Raw genomic sequence first — 18960 nt, 5'->3', positions numbered from 1 at the left:
AAAACTGGTGGAGTTACCCTTTAAAATGAGAGTACAGTATGATTCTATTTGAGTTTATTTCTGTTTTTAACTTGTTTTTAATGTCTTTAATGTGATTTATCTTTATTTATTTAATCTGTAATCACTGTGAGCTGCCTCGTGTCTCAGTCGGACTTGCCTGACTCGTGTTTTGGACTTTTGTGGGAACATGTTGTTCTGTTTTCTACTTTTACAGAAACTTGTTGTCACTTGTTGAGAGAAACAGCTCACTGCTGCTGATACGACTGTCAGCCCTGTTATATATAATCTTAATCTCCTCTTTGTTCGACACTCTGTGAGAGTTTCAGTCACGTCTCTGCAGACTGACGGCTGCTTTAATGACACTAATGATGTGCAGTCGCAGCATGCAGAGACACATTAACACCACACTGCTGATTGTCGGCTTCCTCTTCCTCGGCTCGGCCCTTTTCCTTTGACCTCACGTCCTCCAGCTTCCTCCCATTCTTCACTCTCCTCGAGGAAAATGAAAAGGAAAGTCAGGACTGTGGACGCCTGCAGCCGACTGTGAGGTGAGTCTGTTGGATTCTTCTGACTTCGTGCCAACATCTTTGAAACTTCAACTACAAATGTACGTTTTCAAAGATTTCTGTCTTCGGTAGGAACCAATGAGCTTGCAGACGAAGTATTGAGAGACCGACTCACATGTTGCTGGTTTGAGGCTGAACATGAGATTTATTGAGTCTCAGCCGCTTAATTGTTGTCACCAGGTCAGATTCTGAATAATCAGGTGGCATAAATCATAAAATTAAAACTCTCTGTAGTTGTTTTGTGTCTCTTTTTAGTTGTTTTGTGTCTCTTTTTAGTTGTTTTGTGTCTTGTTGTAGTGTTGTGTCTCTTTGTAGTTGTTTTGTGTCTTTTTGAAGTTGTTTTGTCTCTTTGTAGTTGTGTTATGTCTCTGTTGTGTTTTGTGTCTCTTTGTAGTTGTTTTGTGTGTCTTTGTGGTTGTTTTGTGTCACTTTGTTGTGTTTCTTTGTAGTTGTTTTGTGTCTCTTTGTTGTGTATTGTGTCTCTTTGTGAATGTTTTGTGTCTTTGTAGTTGTGTTGTGTCTCTTTGTGAATGTTTTGTGTGTCTTTGTAGTTGTTTTGTGTCTCTTTATTGTGTATTGTGTCTCTTTGTGAATGTTTTGTGTCTTTGTAGTTGTTTTGTGTCTCTTTGTGAATGTTTTGTGTCTTTGTAGTTGTTTTGTGTCTCTTTATTGTGTATTGTGTCTCTTTGTGAATGTTTTGTGTCTTTGTAGTTGTTTTGTGTCTCTTTGTGAATGTTTTGTGTCTTTGTAGTTGTGTTGTGTCTCTTTGTGAATGTTTTGTGTGTCTTTGTAGTTGTGTTGTGTCTCTTTGTGAATGTTTTGTGTGTCTTTGCGGTTGTTTTGTATGTCTTTGTATCTTGAACTGCTGATCTGATGGTGGTGACACGTTACAGTTATTAATTTAACATTAATTCAGTGTTTTAAAGAGAACAGTTAAGTCATAGTTGAGTAAAAGTAAAGATATTATGTGAAAACATTACTTTGGTTAAATAAATCCATCAGAATTGTTATTGAGTAAAAGTATTAAAGTGTGTGTATATTTAAATAACAAATCCTACTGATTCTACCTTTAACTTTAATAGTCTTTGAATTCTATTAATATGACGTGAGCTTCAGTTAGCTTTGACCACAAATGTCCTTCAGAGGGAGACTTTTTACTCTGATACTCTGAGTACATGTCAGAGCCTGTAATCTATTACTTTACTGGAGTAAAGAAGCTGAATCAGTACTTTACCAGAGTCAAACCAGAATCTGAACGATGTGGACTTTTACCTCCTCTGTTCTGACTCCACAGCTCATTGACTGATCAGATTGTAGTTTAGTGTGTTCACTGGAGTGTAGTCACAACACACATTAAGACTTTTAGGCATTTAGTGAGAGAAACTAAAATAAAAAGTGTTTGTGTTCAAACATTTTTGCTCGGCTGGATGAAACCCTGAGGAGAGTTTAATCTGTGGGGGTTTGTGGGCAGTCACAGCTTCACAATAAGCTCACTTGTTATTGACCTGAGAGAGAGAAAGGCATGCAGGGCAGTGTGTGTGTGTGTGTGTGTGTGTGTGTGTGTGTGTGTGTGTGTGTGTGTGCTGAGCCAGGTTGGAGTTTCTACGTCAGCGTTGACTCAGTCGACGTCCGAGGCAGACAAACTGGACGGGCAGCTCATTCCTCTGCTGTTTGTTTCCTTCAGATCAACATGGCCGACACACACAGAGCCTCAGCGCAGGGCAGGAAGGTGAGTCCACACACACACACACACACACTCACACACACACACACACACACACACTCACACACTCACACACACACACCTGAGCAGCAGGTTAGTGATTACAGAGCGACCCAGCAGAGAGGAACCAGTCTGACCCACTTCACTGATCATCTTTTTTACCTCTCAGGTGAAACTTTGGACTGAAAGTTTTCAGAGTTTTCAAGGAAGCCGCTGTCAACAACTTCCTGTCAGAATTAACAAAATAAAAGCTCTGTTATTTTTTCTGAATTAAAAGATCAAAATGATGACCACGTTTACCTGCTGAACATTTACCTGCCGAGTCGATCCAAGATGAAACAGGATTAAAGCATTCAAATCAGATTTTAAATGCTCGATTTTTAGTTGCAAAGTATCAGAGTATTTCTATGGTATGAATACTTTTATGTAAAGAAGCAATATGTAAGAATTGTAAGAAGTCACTCCATAATTGATAATTCAACTGTTTTTGGCTGAACAAATACACTTAAATAAAGGTATTTGGTGTCTCCTGCATCGTTTTATTCCATAAAAAATGTAGTTATTAATATGAGCAATACATATTTAAATATATATGAATTACACTAATGATAATTTCATGAAGACAGGGTTGCATCGGAGGACGTTAGTCTTTTTAAAATCGTGCCTATGGCCTCGTGGACGACCTTTTAAAAATTAAGGAATTGCATAAAACATTTCCGCTTTATGTTATAATTTTAAGACCTTACTTTGTGTGTCTGCTGAGGTGACGCAGCCTGGCGGGTCATTGTTAGTTTATATCTCACTACACTGGACAGGAATTCTTTTCTTTTTCCCTCTATCCTATCAGCTGCTTTTATTTTGAAGGTACACCTGAACTCAGTCCACTTCTGGTTTCTCACGTGCTGGTCACACGGCGCGTGACGTCACACAGTGTGGTTGTTGAGCTCCAGGCTGAGAAACACAGAGCTGTCTGCATGTTGTTCTGTGATTATTATCAGCTTATTGGATACTTTTAATGTTTTATAGAAAGAGATTAGTTTAAATAAGTGCTAATAAATGTCATCTGGGTGTTTCTTTAAACAAATAAAGTGTAATTTGGAAACTGACATGAACATTTTGGTGTTTTCACTACAAACCTGACAAAGTGACTTCACTTAAAAAACAACTGAAGGAAACTGAACCACAATCAAGCAGACGAATGATTTCAAGCTGTGTAAACATTTCCAGCTCGTACGAATGAAGACTGATTGATGATTTCCTTTTTTATTTCCTCCTTTCAGAAATGGGTTTTTCCACAGAAATCTTTGACTGACGGAAACAAAGCGAGCGTTCTCTCTGCTGACAGAGACGCTGACAGAACTCTGGTAACATCGAGCCTCCATGTTCTCGTTATCAACAAACAAGCTTTTATTTTGTCAGTTCTCCTCCAGTTAGATCCAGAATAATTCATCACAATGTGTGCGTCTTCATGTAAATGTGTGTGTGTGTGTGTGTGTGTGTGTGTGTGCAGGCGGTTCCGTTCAGAGGTCCCATCACAGGTGGGATGCAGCCGGGGAAGAAGGTTGTGGTTGTCGGTGTTGTGGACCCTCGTCCTGACAGGTAACACCTCCTCCCTACCTTCACTTGTATCACAGTATTTGTACTCGGTGGTCTTGATGCCAAACTCAGATGTATGAATGGTGCGTGTTCCTCCGTCAGGTTCTACGTCGCCTTGACTTGTGGTCGTGGAACATCTGGGGAGCCTCCGCTTGACGTGGCTCTGGAGCTCTGCGTTAGGTTCAGGGACCGGCAGGTGCTGCGCAGAGCCTGTGTGTCCGGATCCTGGGGGGACGTCGACAGAGCCGTCCCCTTCTTCCCCTTCATCAGAGACCTGCCGTTCAAGGTACCGACGTCTGTCCACACTCTGAATCTGTGTCCTCACACTGACGTAGAGACAGTCTCCACATCTGTGAGATCATTCTTTGTCTGTTTGGTGTGTTTTGTGTCTCTTTGTTGTGTTTTGTGTCTCTTTGTTATTGTTTTGTCTCTTTGTAGTTGTTTTGTGTCTCTTTGTTGTGTTTTGTGTCTCTTTGTAGTTGTTTTGTCTCTTTGTTGTGTTTTGTGTCTCTTTGTGGTTGTTTTACCTCTCTGTAGTTGTTTTGTGTGTCTTTATAGTTGTTTTGTGTGTCTTAATAGTTGTTTTGTGTCTCTGTGGTTGCTTTGTCTCTTTGTAGCTGTTTTGTGCCTCTTTGTTATTGTTGTGTCTCTCTGTAGCTGTTTTGTGTGTCTTTGTAGTTATTTTCTTCCTGTTTGTAGTTGTTTTGTATCTTTCCCGTCATTATAAAGAGATACTTTCATCAGAATGTCTTCACTTGTGACTTTGTGATGCTCATCGTTCAGATTGATCAAGCTGACGTGTGAATATCTGACTCAAACTGTCGCTGTTGGAAATCTGTGTCAGATTGTTAAACATGTGAAATGAGATCGACTAAACATCTCATCCCGTCTCGCCTCGTCTTGTTTCTCCTCGCAGATCGAGATTCACTGTGAACACAGTCGTTTTCGTGTGTTGGTGGACGGACAGCAGCTGTTTGACTTTAACCATCGAGTGACGTCGCTCAGAGACATCGACACGTTGTGGATCAAAGGCAGCGTCACCATCACCAAACTGGCGTGAAGGACTGTTGACATGTTGACATGTTGAAGTGTTGAACAGGACTCGTCTGAACACATCTTGGTACCAGATGTTTGGTACCGGTACTGGTGACAAACGAGTGTTTCATGATCTTGTGTTATAATTATTTTTAGATCATGAAACAATTTTTAAAGTTTAATATTGATCTTAGAACAGGTTTGTCTGTTTCTTTCTTTTTATATTTCAGATAAATGTTGAATCACTCAGGAAACATATCTGATTAAATCAAACCTGATGTCACTGTAATTAAATGTGTTTGATTTAAAATGTTAACTTCATATAATGTTTGTGATTTTAATAAGCTGGCAGATGTCTTGACTTTTTAACTTTTTACATTTGTACATTGGGGTGATTTAGTGACATTTTACATCGTGCAAATGTGGCTCCTCCATTCTGTTCCCAGACGGGTCGACTGAAGGTTTTTTGAGGTTAATGAAGTCACATTTCTGTACATTTTTCTTTTAACAGCCTCCCAAACGCTCCAACTTTGGTTTCCTCTGGGATTTGTGTGGGTTTCAGTGACCTGGGGGAGTCAACATGTCGAGGAATAAAGATTTAGTATCCAGAATTATGCTAAATATAAATAAATGAAGTTAAATGAATCCAATCTGACACACAAACATGTTCTGTGGGCTGCAGGAGGCAGTCATGGTCTCCTGTTTCAGGCTGTGAACGTTTCCAGTAAAACTGAATAATGTGTTAGTTGTTTTAATGTGAAATGTGTTTTTATGTCATCATGTTTTTTGATAATAAGTGAATGAAACACGCAGAAGGACTCAGTGACGCTCTACGGTGGGCTGAGATGTGACCATCTAATCAAAACTACTGACATTTATTTTTATTGGCATTTTTTTCATGGCTGTATTTTCTGTCGGGTGAGTGAATGTAAATATCGGCTCCCACAGTGATGTTGCAGGTCCATTCATCACTATTCAGGATTAACATATAATATCTGTAAATGAATATTAAAATAAAGCAGACACAGTTTGGTGTGTTTGGTTTCGTCTCATGTGTCAGAAGTTTCTGAGTCACAGGTGAGAGAATAATCAACTATATGACCCTCAGATAAAACTCCAATCTAATCAAATAAATATTATGATATATTTAGTTCATATATTTTTACTAAAACGTTAGAGATATTTGACTATCTTTATGTTGCTCATATTTTTTAATATGCTGCTAATAATTTACAATATTTTGCTGATATTTTATAAATATTTGACCAAAACTTTTGGATATCTTAATGTATTTGTTTTTCTTTTATGTTATTGATATTTTTCTCATATTTCACTGATAATTTATTGATATCTCACTTCTTGTTCTTTGATATTTTAAGAAGATTCTTTTTTGGTATTTTTTACAAATATGTTTCACATAGTTTGATAATAACTGTCAAATTGTCGATTAATGTTTCTTATATATATATTTTATCAGAGATTTCTGGAGTTTTGGGACATTCTACGAATATTGTCAGAACTTTTGGGTTATTCAGGTTTATATTTTTTCAGACATTTTAAGAAAATATCACTGTTATTTTTTTTCCGATATTTTATTAGTAATTGTCATAATTTTTGGCAGATTCTTTCAGATTCTTAGCTCTTTATATTTTGAGATATTTTTCTAAAAACGTCTGTATATAATACTGATATATATATATTTTTTATATTTTCCTATATTTTGTAGGAAAGTATCTTTATGGGACATTTTGGCCTGGCGGTCTTTTCTGATATTTTACCAGATTATTTTTGACATATTTTACTAATAATTGACAAAACTTCTGGTGAACTCTATCTTTTTTTTGTACATTATACTATCGTTTTAATATATGTTACCTATATTTTTCAGATATCTTACTGATAATTTATTGAAAACTTGCTTCTACTTTAATATTTTTGTGGATATTTTGTTCATATTTTGGGGAATTTTAAGTTGGATAATATATATTTTTTTATTCCCAGGGTATTAAAGCCTGGATAACTTTTAAAAAAATATATTTTACTAATAATTTTCAGAATTTTGTCTAGGCCCATTGAAAACATTTCTTGATATCATACTGATATATTCAATATATTTTCCTATCGTTGTCGTTTATGCTACTTACATTTTCCAGACATTGAACTTACATTATACTGATATATGTTGTGATGTTTCACTGTGCTGTGTTTGACATCTTACAGGTGTGTAGAATAGTTTCTGTCATGTTGTGATTATTACACATCTGCATTACATTATATGATGTCTGATCTCATCTCTCTCCCTGTTCGGTGCATCTGTCAGCTGTAGTCTCAGTGTTGTCAGTGTTTTGTCAGTGATCACCTGTCTGAACTCTCTCACCTGTTCACTGAAAACTTTGTGGAGCCTCGCAGCACAGAGCCGACCTGCCACAGCGGTGCATGCTGGGTGATATTGAGGCAGGGTAAGCAGCAGCAGCAGCCGGCTGACTCAACCTTCAGTTTCTGCCCCAGTTTCAGCCGTCCCTGCGCTGTTCTCTGCCGGCTCCACCTGACCACACATGGACAGCACCGTCTTTACCTGAGTCATGGACCTCAGCGGACAACATCTCACGGTCAGCTCACCTGTTTCTTTTGCTAACTAAGACACCTGCTGTCAAACCGGGCTGGGTGATGAGGAGCGGCTAAAGCTAAAGCTAAAGCTAGCTGGACGTTGAGGGGAGATGCTTGTTGTTGTCGTTGCTGGTAGCTAGCTGCGTAGTTAGCTCAGGTAGTTGACTTCTCACTTACTTGTATCTGATGCTGTGTGTTTACCAGGCGTCACAAACATGAGATGACCGTGTGTTGTTGTTCTTTAACTAATTAACTGACTCAGCAAAGTGTGAACAAACTGGTAACATCGCTCTCAGCAACACGTTTAATGTAGCTTTGGGTTTTAGACACAGTCAACCCGGCTAGGCTAGGTTAGCCTCCGTTACACCCGATCTCAGCGAAGTGCCTCGGCCTGTGTAGTTTAATTAAATGCCTTCTAGTTAGTGCTAAGCTAGCTGTTAGCATCACGTCAGATTAATCCTAGTGTAGTCTTCTACTGTTCTATATCACAACTCTACTCAGCTGTCAGGTTTCTGCTGAGCTAACGATAACAGCAGCTAGTCTGTTAGCCTGCTAAGCTAGCTGCTCACTGCTACGTTAGCCTCCCTGAAACTAACGTCAGAAAATGTGAGAAACTTGGTCAGACCGAGAAATGAAACCAAACAAGCGGACAGGTAAAGATGTTAACAGCTGTGGTAAGAAGCTAACCTTGTCGTGAAGGCGACAGCTCGTCTGATAGATAACAACATATCATGTTTGCTAGTAAATAAACTCAGCTGGACTTCATGTTCGGTCCAAAACAGCTGATTTAATTCTGTGTTATTCGGACAGAAGCTGTTCTGGTGACTCCACTCAGTCTGAGAGAGGTTCACTGAGTTCAGACGGACACATTAAATACTCCAATGAGGACGGAGGGGCTGATCCCAGAGCTGTTAACTCGTCTTTCTGGACGTCCATGTCAGCACTACCTGCTCTCAGGTGTTATCTCAGATCAGGCCCTGATAGCAGATACACGTTCCTGGTCCTGGTTGGTTGTCGAGAAAGCAAACAGAGTTTCCTGTTTCTGTCAGAAGTCCAGGTGAGGACAACACACACAGTCTTGATTTTAACAACAGGAAGTTTTCTTTCACAGGATTTTAAGTGATTTTAACTTCCCGGGCAGGTGTTTCTGAACGGACGTGTGCTTCAAACATGAGAATAAGTTTGTACACTTCTGATGTGAAAGAACCAAACCGGGCTGCAACAAGTGCCTGAGTTAAAGGGACAGTGTGTTGTTTTGGAGAAGGAATTCAAACTATTCACAATATTTATCAGGTAATAAAACAAACACAGAAAGGTGGCAGGGTCCGCCACATATACGTAAAACAGAATGAACTGTGTTGTGTGTGTTGGTTTCTCTGGAGAACAGCTGCTTTCACACCACACAGCTGAACTCACTCACCTGTATTTGTTCCCTTTTAACTGTTCGGATCTTGTCAAGAAACTTTTCTGTCTGAAACACTTTTTAAAGTATTTATAACAAAGTGTGGCATGTTTTTAACAGACATCCTTCATCCTCAAAGACCCGTTCAACCTGCTGGTAAAACAAATACTGCAGGTGAAACTTCTGCACCAGAGTGAACAGGTGTGCTCTGTGCAGGTGTGAACAGTCCTGGAGGATTATGGATTGTTTTTCTATGATCCTCATGAAATAATCAATGCAAGCATTAAAGTAAAGTAACTCTGAGATAATCTGAGGCAGAAGCTGGAGCATGCTGATAACATCTGTGTGTCAGTCATGTAAAAGCCACGTCTAGATTTAAAGGGAAAACCGAGAGTGTAAACACAGATGTAAGATTAATTAAAGTGTTGACAGGTCAGTTAGTCCTCACAGACTTCATCAACAGGCTGTCTGTCTGCTGCCTGTCGCCCTGCAGGTCCATCAGAGTGAGACGATGCAGACTGATGTGAGCCGTCAGACTTGATGTTCTCACTAACACTGTTTGTTACAGCTGCGTCTCGGTTCTATACATCACAGCGCTGGTCTATCAGTAGCACTCTATTACTGTCACTTTGACGCCAATCTGTCGTCTTTTAGAGCTTCAGTGATTCAATTTCAGCTTCAACTCAAACCACACATTAAGCTAATCAGCCCCGGAGCACCGCAGAGAGCCGTCCTTAGTTACTGCCTGTGTTTATGAAGCCTGAATGTGGTTTAAACACGCGCGTTTCTATTAATATATCTCCTGTGAGCGATTATTTCTGTCTGTTGACGTATTTCCTCACTGTTTCAGGTGTAGCCAGGAGGATTTGTTGATTGCCAGAGAACCATGGAGCCAGATGTCATCCGCATGTACTCCTCCTCTCCGCCGCCGATGGAGGAAGGCGCAGAGGACGAGGACAACGAGTTTGGAGACTTTGGCACCTTCTCTGGCGTCCCGAACAGCATCAGCTTCACAGAGTTCGACACCCCGACCACTTTCAACCAGACCCAAGCTCTGACCGCCACCTCCCCGCCTGAGATCCTCAACAACAGAGGGGTGGTGGGGTTCAGCCACAGCTCGTCCAACGGCACCCACAACCCCAACAACGAGCTGTCCAAGGCTAATGGCGTGGTGCCAGCGGGCCACCTGGGCAGCGCTCCCTCAGAAAGAACTGAGATGAAAAAGGTCCTCGCCGGCTCCCTGGAGCTCTCGGTGAGCGACACAGCCGGCAGCGAGCCCGCTGACTGCAACGGCGGTGGCACCGAGGTGCTAACGAACGGGTTTGCAACCTTTGACGTTCAGGGAAGCCCTTCATCGCAGAATTCTGTCCACTCTCATTTAAAAGGAACGTCCACTGAGGACACGGGCAGCGTCCCTGTCGGGAGCCCGGAGGACGATTTTGCAGACTTTGCTGCTTTTTCCGATGCTGAAGGACACCTCAGCCAGACGGCAAATGAGGACTTGGAAAACCCCACAGGGGGCAGCTGGCTGCCGGAGCACTGTAATATAGCGCAGGAAGCGACTTCAGAGGACAATGTCAGGGACACAAACAGAACTGAACCTGACACGTCCGGCTCTGATTCCATATCTGTTCCTGCTGAGGCCCCGGACGGCTCGTGCAACACGGACCGGGGCGCTCGCACAGACGCTGACTCTCCACAAAGGGACGTAGCCTTTTCACAGCAGCACTTGGCCTCGGAGGCAGTTTGCACTAAGGAACCCGTCACTCTGAACGGGGTGGATGTAGCCGACAGGGACGATTCCAAAGACGCGGCGGGCTGCAGTGAAAACGACCTCTCACCTGACGCAGCTGGAGACGCTGAGATGGGACAGATGGACGGGAAGGGCTCCGGGAACGACACCGAGACCGAAACAGAGACGGAGACGTCGCTCGGCCGGCCGCTGTCAACAGACGCTCTGGAGGAGTACGGCGACATGAGCACCACGGGCTCCGTGCCGTCTCCGCCCCTCCAAGGCGAGACGGCTACGCCCGCCGACCACAGCCAGCTGGCAGAGGACGACGAGGACGAGGACTTCGGGGATTTCGGAGACGCCGGCTCGTTCAGCGGTCAGGGCTTTGCCGACTTTGATCAGCTGGATGTCCAGCAGGAGCAGAGCAGGTCGCACAGCTCGGCCCCGGCACAGGAAGCTACAGACTCCAAGGACGACGACGACTTCGGAGACTTTAACTCCCCCAAATTTCACACAGGTGGAAACGAGCGGGAGGGTGGAGGCAAGTTTGCAGAATTCCCCGTCAGTGACAGTTTTGGGAATTTCAGCTCGGCCGCTGAAGGTGCAGACGGTGAGGCGGACGCAGGGTGGAGCGCCTTCGGGGAGCAGGAGCAGCAGGTGGAGGGGGAGTCCTGGGCGGCGTTCAGCACAGAGCCAAGTGTCGCTCATCCTGCAGAGAGCAGGGAGGAGCAGCAGCAGCAGCAGGAGGTGGAGGTGGAGGAGGAGGAGGAGGAGGAGGAGGAGGAGGAGGAGTGGCATGAAAGTGAACCAGCTGCTGCCAGCGAGGAGGCCAGCAGGACGGACAGACAGTCGGTAAGAACTGGTCAGACTGGGACAGACAGACCTCATGAAGCATGAGATCATTTAACTCAAGCTGAGAAGAGGGTCATTCATAAAACATGGGGTTAAAAACACTTACAGGTGTCATAAACACTGACAGGTAGAAATATCTCTGGTCTGTGATAACGAGGTCAGTTTATTCAAGGTGACATCATTCTGATTTAAATAAAAACCGTGATTTCTATCAGCTGTTAAAGCTCACAGCAACATAAAGAGGAAGTTATCTTCCTGAGATCTCAGTTAGTTGTTGTGTTTGTTCATATTCAGCTGAGTCACGGCGCGACACCAATGTCCACTGTTGGTACTAAACATTAACTGACCCATTAACGAGAGCAGGCGTCTGATCTGCTGAGGAGGAACACACAAACAACTTTAACTACAGGAAAACAAGTCAGATGTTTCCTGAAGGAACGCGATGGTTTAACATCCAGCTCCATTAGACACATTGACGACACAAGACATCACCAGACTCCCTTAACAAATGTAGTGATTTAAGAGTTGTTTCACGAGGAGAAACTTAACAAACTTTGTGACACAGCTACGATGAATTCTAACTCATTGTGTCCTTGTTGTAAATTCAGCATTAAATCTTTCAGCTGAAGTTGTTTGTCTCCTTGTAAAAAGTGTCAGTTTGTGGCAGCATGTCTGTACCAGCCTGTCTGCTTCTGTGTCTAAAGTGCTAAAGTCTTACCTGCCAACATTGATCAGCTGTTTGAACACAGTGTTTACACTGATTTCACCATTTACACTCCATTTATGAAAGAAGAAACATGTTATTGATCTAAACATGTCACATGTTACAAAGACACTAAACAGGAACAATATAGGCTGCTTCTTTGTCCCCGTGGAGAAAGTCCCCAGACTCCCTTAACAAATGTGTCAGTTTAGTGAGTTGTTGAGTTGGAGACACTTTATAAACTCTGTGAAACTCTGTCTCTGACTCATTCTGCATTATTTGGACCTTCTTGTTAATTCAGCATAGTTACACTTCAAGTTTTTGTCTTTCTTTGTGTAAAAACATCGTGTCTGTCAGCAGATGGAGCGTAGAGGCCTGTTAAAGCCACGTCTGATCAGACAGGGTGTGTGTGTGTGTGTGTGTGATGAAAAGGTCTGGTGTGACAGGTACACACTGAGACTGACGTTCATTCAGATGTAGGGACACTCCTGCAGGCTCGGCCCTCATGATGTCACCTGCTCAGGTATTTGAAGTAAAGTACATTCCTGCCAGGTGAACACGCAGAGCTGCAGTGATCCTCAGAGTCCCTCGTTCAAACCAGTTACACAGCCAGAAGTGAAGCTGGTTCACAGTGTGAATGTCTCTGCAGCAGCATCCGAGTCGCTGTGCTCAGAGACGCTCGCTGTGCATGTAACTCACTTACATCAGTAAATGATGTGACACCAGACAGTTGTCCACCGCGCCGTCTCAGCAGCGTTACAGCGGTGATACAGTGAAGTTACAGCAGCCACATATTTATTTTTCTTCTTATCAAACAGTTTCATGTCGCCTCACAGAGCTTCATCAGAGCCGGTTCTGACGGCCCAGACTGTCGAGTCGTGGCTAGATGTCACATTTAACGTCAGACCTTCTCGCACACTCGCCCCTGTTCAACTTCTGCTGAGTTTATAAAGATTCCTGCGAGTTTGAGGCCTGAAGAGAGAAAAGATTCCTGGGATAAGTGTTCAGCTGCGGCCTCAGTTTACTCATGAGCCTGTTCAGCAGCTACTAAAGAGATAACTTTAACGAGATCTGATGTGGAAGATTAACCAGCTGCTGGTCTCTCTGCAGGCGTCTCTGTCGAGCCGTCTGGAGAAGGTGTTTCAGAGCAGCTTCCCGCAGACTGCCGCCCCCTCGGTGGAGGACGAGGTGACGTCCCTGAAGGTCCTGCTGGGACCTCCCGAGGACAAACCGCAGCCAGGAGCCGAGGACGACAGCAGGGCGCCATGCAGCAGGTGAGATTACACTTTACACATGGAAACTAACAAAACGTCGTCTGAAGCAACAAGTGTTGAGCATCCTGAGCATTAAATGTGGGTGTCTGATACCTGCAGACCGCCTGAGGAGTTAAACTGTGCTTTAAATGTTTCTGTGAGGCTTGTGGTGTTTTGTTTGTTCCGTGTGAGTGTCTCGTTGAAGCCCGTCAGTCTGTGACTCTGCTGTGTCTCGTTGGTCGGTGCAGGTCGCTGCGTGGCGCCGTGTGGACGCAGCTTCAGGACATCCACGAGGCGCTGGGCCTCAGATACCAGTGGGGGGGCTCCCACTGCAACAAAGCTCTGCTCTGCTGCCTCGGCATCGACACCAGGAACATCGTAAGTCTGAGAGGAGGAGGCGTAGAAACACGGCAGGAACATGAGGATAACCTCCTGATCTTCACAGGAGTATTTTTAGAAGTGATTTAATGACGCATCAAATAATCTGTGACCTTTATTAACCTCTGCCGGCAGCCATTAGAGACCGCGACGCCGACTTAACTCTCCTCTTCCCACTCGAGCTTGCAGGCAGAGGATTTATGTTGTTTTCCATCAGGATGAGTGTGAGTTTTCTAACCCGCTGCTCTGATGTCTGCAGCTGTTCACAGGACAGAAGAAGCAGCCGGTCATCGTGCCCATGTACGCCGCCAGCCTGGTGAGTCGACACGAGAAACCACAAACAGCAACACCGAGAGTTTATGTGTGAGGCTCAAAAGATCTGTGAGCGAATCGACGAGTGGACGAGGAGGAAACGAGATGAGAGTCTCACACTTCTGAGTTTATTTTGCTTGTTTTTGTCGCGATCAGACGTCACCCAGAGAGAAATGTTTAGTTTTAACTTCAGTCGTTCACAACAGTGATCTGGATCGCTTCAGTTCACCTTCAGTTCAGAGGAGTGGAGCAGCGGTGAGGTTTAACTGACCTGCAGCTCTCTGACAGCAGGATGGAAATCAGAAACAACTCAAGCTGTGAACCAGCGAAGAGAATCATCCATATCTGTCTGCTCAGCAGGAGAACAGCTGCAGCTTTACTGTTTCAGTCTGTGCAGACGTACACAAACACTTACAGACCGTCCTGAGCGATCCGATCACAGGTGGGCCGCTCGGTACAGGTGTGAACATCACCAGGCTCCCTTAACAAATGTAGTGATTTTAAGAGTCATTTCATGAGGAGAAACTCAACAACAAACCAAAGAGCGCCGACAAATTCTAAATCATCGGTGCCGCCTCGTAAATTCAGGAAATATTAAACTCTGTCTCTGTTTTCTTTCAGGGGATGCTGGAACCAACCAAAGAGCCCGTGAAGCCCGTCTCTGCAGCAGAGATGATCGCTTCCATAGCCCAGGCGCCTCCAGCGGCTCCGGAGAAAAGCTCCTGCCCCTCAGACTCGGTCCAGGTGAGACATCAGTCACACTCCTCGTCTCCGACTGTCTCTTTGTCTTCTGTCAGCTGAAACCACCGTGTCAGTCCGTCTCTAACCCGCTCTGACTCCTCCAGCAGGAGGCGCTCCCACCCGTCCAGTTCGACTGGAGCAGCAGTGGCCTTACCAACCCTCTGGACGGTAGGTGACCTCCTCCTCCTCCTCCTCCTCCTCCTCCTCCTCCTCCTCCTCCTCCTCCTCCACCTCTCTGCCCGCCCTCGTCTCGTTTCCTCCCTTCTCTAACTCTCGTAGTGTTTCCTGACAGTCGCTTCAGTCCAGAGCTGGCTGATGGTGTGACGTTTCCACTCGTCACATCATCAACAACTCTGTCGTTACCTTGAAAAACTGCTTCATTAAAGGAAAAATCCACCCTAAACATGACAACAGTCGGTGTGATGACCTGAATCTGTTCAGTTCGGCTCCTTTAATGTTTGAGTGATTTTTCCTTTAAACTGTCTGTAATGAATCTAAACAACATGGCCGCTCTGCATGAAGACTTGTGTCATCAAAGTGTAGAAACAGTCTAACAGTGTTCATGTCTCTGCTCTCTGATCACTGACGCTGCTGCATGTCTGCCTTCCTCTCTCTCTCTCTCTCTCTCTCTCTGTGTCTGTGTCTGTTAACCTCGACCGCCCCGTGGCTGTGCAGCGAGCGGAGGCTCGTCTCTCTTAAACCTGGACTTCTTTGGTCCTGTGGAGGATTCAGGCTCCACCAGCTCGCCCTCCATCCCAGGTCAGCAGCTGCTCACCTCCTCCTCCTCCTCCTCCTCCTCCTCCTCCTCCTCCTCCTCCTCCTCTTTTGCTCCTCGTCTTTAGTTAACCTGCCTTCTCTGCTCCTCACCTGTAACACTCGTCTGTGGGAGACGGCAGGATGTGTTCCAGCTGCAGTCTGGGTCAGAACCAGCGCCCTCGAGCAGAGTGTGGTTTGACTTTGTCACATACTGACTGTGAGTCCAGAGGCTCCGTGTGAAACAGAAAAGACTCGGATATCGTTTTCATTTTGTTCCGTGTGGAGGGAAGTGTGAGCTGTTCACACCGGAGGCGTCGTGATTTCTGCTCGTCCGTCCGTCTCATCGTCTCAACACGATGTCGTCTTTACATTTGTTTAACTTCGTTTAAGTTCACTCTCTCATTTCCATTTTTATACTGGGCAGCAAGCCGCCAATGTGCCCGTCGTTTTTGCGGCTAGGTCCACAGATTTAGACAGAAGGCGTATATATCAGGGGTCTGTTTTGATCCACTAATTTGCGGCCTTGGAGGGTACACTTATTTCCACCTCCATTGCTGTAAATCCGAGCTGTCGATGTGCCAGCAATTGAGTGAGCTGGGCAGAGGTGTCGATGACCTGCACTGTTGTGAGTTTTAAAACCAGGAAACAGCTGATCACAGCAGTCAGTCCATCACTTCATCCGCAGGACGTCAAGATGAACAACTGGACAGCTGCTGAGATCCAGGAGATGCAGCGTCTCCTGGGTCTCTGTAGCTGTTTGGTTGTGTTAGCTTGTTGTTGTATCAGCAAGCTACTAATGGTCGCTACTTTCAAATTAAAAGCCCCCCGCTAAGAACCCAGTTCTAAACTCCAATGGGGTGCAATGTAAAGCTCTTATTTTGAAGACAAATTCGACCTGCTTCACTGTTCACAGCCCAACTTCGAGCTTCAGGTCACGTCACATGTTTACTTCTACCTCAGAGGCGGCTTTTGGAAAAGAAGGAATATTACACCTCTCTTTAAGAAGGACAAAAAGGGGGCTGTTGTTACTGTCATTTTGGGGGAAAATCTGGACTATTTTTGGTTAAAAGTGGAAAAAGTGTCTCTGCAGTGAAGGTCGACTCACTTCAGACGGGACTGAAGGGAGCGATGTCGGGTCACGTTCACTGATCCTGATACGAAGAAGTCTCTAATTTGTTTGTGTTTTGCAATAATTAGAGGCAAACGTGCTTCTGAATAAACTACGTCTGCGTTGATCGTCTAAACAGCCGGCACAAAACCGAACCTTTCATATCAGAGATGTGTATTTAAGTTCTCTTTGCAACATTTTCTTATCGTTTCCGCTGATAATGAATGAATTTATGCACCGACATCGACGAGCTGCTGATGGAGGTCGTTTATCTAAAGACTTGGTCTCGTGTGAATCTGGTCGGCGTGTCGGTGATCTGCTGCTCTCAGCACCGTGAACCTGTCCAGGTGTTTGCTTGTCTTCGCTCCGCTGCTTCCTCGCTCACTGCTCTTCTTCTCTTCCTGTTCAGGCGTCGACCCCGAGCTCTACGAGCTGACGACGGCCAAGCTGGACCCGGGCAGCTCCGGCAGCCGGGTGGCGGACGCCTTCGCACGCCTGATGTCCACCATGGAGAAGACGAGCACCTCCACCAGGTCGGTAGTCATGTGATGTCAGGTGATGTCAGGTGATGTCATGTGATGATGTGGTTGTTCCCACCTGTAACTCCTGCCGTCTGCTCCGTCTGACAGGAAGCCGAGGAAGGAGGAGAATCTGAGCGAGGAGGCGGCCAAAGTGATCGCCGGTCTGCCCGATCTCTCCTTCATGCAGGCCAAAGTGCTGATGTTCCCCGCCACGCTGACGCCGCTCGGCTCGCAGGCCACGCCAGACTGAAGCCCCGCCCCTTAACACTGACATCACCCCCTGACCCCGCCCACTGACTCGGTCCATTTTTATAAAGTCGTTGTCTTCTTCTTCTTCTGTTCTGTTCCGTTCTCTCTCTCTCTGGCTGCGGCTCACTTCCTCCCTCGGTTTATTTTAGATTTTATTTCTCAGCTTCTAATTTTTTAAAAAAATAACAAAGCGAAGCATCTGACGGGGAACCAGCTGGAGGACGCGGAGGACGACGACGACCCGCACGTGTAACAGGACTAGGCGATCAGATAATTAATTTATAGAGACGTTAATTTATAGAGGAAGGTTTAGACGTGTGTGCTGTTCATATCTAGAAGAATCACCGTGTATATAATCAGGGATTAAATGTTTATTTTCCTCTTTTTTTTTTCTTTTGTTTTTTAAATTCTGAATGGTTTAGCGGATGATTTCACGTCTCTGTGGTGGGAGTGTGTTGTGTCTGTCTGTGAAGGAAACACTGGCTGAAGCTCTTTGAATCAAACTGAAGTGGAATATATGTAAGTTTAAATTAATACATTTATATACATATATAAAATATATATAAATATATATATATATATATATTTATCGACTTGAAACCACACTGCCTGCAAAATCCAGCTGAATGTTTCGTCCCCTCGTCGTTTAGTTTTTACCTGCAGCAGATTTTAACCCGTCGTGTTCGTTCTGTCTTTTTGTTTTTTCTTTCGCAGCTTTTTAACATAATTTATGTCGGACCCCGCCCACTGTCGCTGCGCTCCATCCTCCGTCTCCACGACGCAGGATGATGATTGTGTTTTTATTCTTTCTGTTTGGGGGGAAACCTCCACCAGCCACACGCCGGCGAGTCTGTTGCCATTTTTATTCCACGTGCAGACAGCGGACAGATGTTCCAGCTGCTCGCTCGCTGTGTTTTTGTCGTTTTGGGGTAAAAACGGGATTTTCTTTTGGTTAAAACCACTGAAACTGTAAAGTTTCTCTACAGTGAAGGTCGACTCACATCAGAAGGGAATTAAGGGACCAATTTCTGCTTCCATGTGTTGGGCTGCGTCCACTGATCCTGATATGAAGAAGTGCTTTTCGTTCGGTCGTCGCGGCTCTTATCTGCTCTTGTTTTTGCGAAGTAATTTCTTTTTTGTTTTGTCTTTTTTTGTTTATTTTGCTCATACTACTGTCAGCCCGTCTCCCAGGAGGATTTTGCACATTGTAAAGATGAAATGGATGTAATCATAGTTCACTGTGGCTTTAGACTGTGTACAGTTAAACTATGGACTGTAAAATGTACGGGAAAATTCCTATGGAAAAAAACTGAATCACTTGAAGAGCCTGTCAAAAGGTTATCGTGCATGCCCAGGTTCTTTTGAGACTATAAGTGTGTAAATTTTTCTTTTAGTGTACACAAGAAATTAAAATAGTTATCTTCTC

The 18960-nt window shown here is 44.5% G+C and overlaps 2 protein-coding genes across 5 annotated transcripts; both read left to right on the top strand.

Moving 5' to 3' along the window:
• Positions 1–268: 268 nt before the first annotated feature.
• LOC115593075 (galectin-related protein-like) lies at positions 269–5969 on the top strand. Of its 4 annotated transcripts, XM_030436430.1 has the most exons (7): positions 269–548; positions 639–746; positions 2251–2295; positions 3570–3653; positions 3800–3888; positions 3988–4171; positions 4802–5969. In XM_030436430.1, the coding sequence occupies exons 2-7, from the start codon at positions 705–707 to the stop codon at positions 4943–4945; spliced, it is 588 nt and encodes a 195-aa protein (XP_030292290.1). In that variant the 5' UTR covers positions 269–548; positions 639–704; the 3' UTR covers positions 4946–5969. The 4 variants fall into 4 exon arrangements, with proteins under 4 accessions (XP_030292290.1, XP_030292297.1, XP_030292307.1 ...); XM_030436437.1 differs by lacking the exon at positions 639–746 and having other exon boundaries at positions 276–548; XM_030436447.1 differs by lacking the exons at positions 269–548; positions 639–746 and adding an exon at positions 568–607.
• A 1483-nt stretch (positions 5970–7452) lies between these two features.
• Positions 7453–18960, top strand: aftpha (aftiphilin a). Its single transcript, XM_030436521.1, has 12 exons — positions 7453–7529; positions 8338–8584; positions 9780–11372; positions 11427–11513; positions 13327–13490; positions 13718–13847; positions 14107–14163; positions 14781–14903; positions 15005–15068; positions 15576–15659; positions 17174–17297; positions 17394–18960. Exons 3-12 carry the CDS (start codon positions 9816–9818, stop codon positions 17533–17535), a joined length of 2532 nt encoding a protein of 843 aa, XP_030292381.1. The 5' UTR covers positions 7453–7529; positions 8338–8584; positions 9780–9815; the 3' UTR covers positions 17536–18960.

Source organism: Sparus aurata, chromosome 1, assembly GCF_900880675.1.
Source record: "Sparus aurata chromosome 1, fSpaAur1.1, whole genome shotgun sequence".
NCBI lineage: Eukaryota > Metazoa > Chordata > Actinopteri > Spariformes > Sparidae > Sparus > Sparus aurata.
The sequence above is the reverse complement of the archived record's forward strand: the minus strand, read 5'-3'. Positions and strand labels throughout refer to the sequence as shown.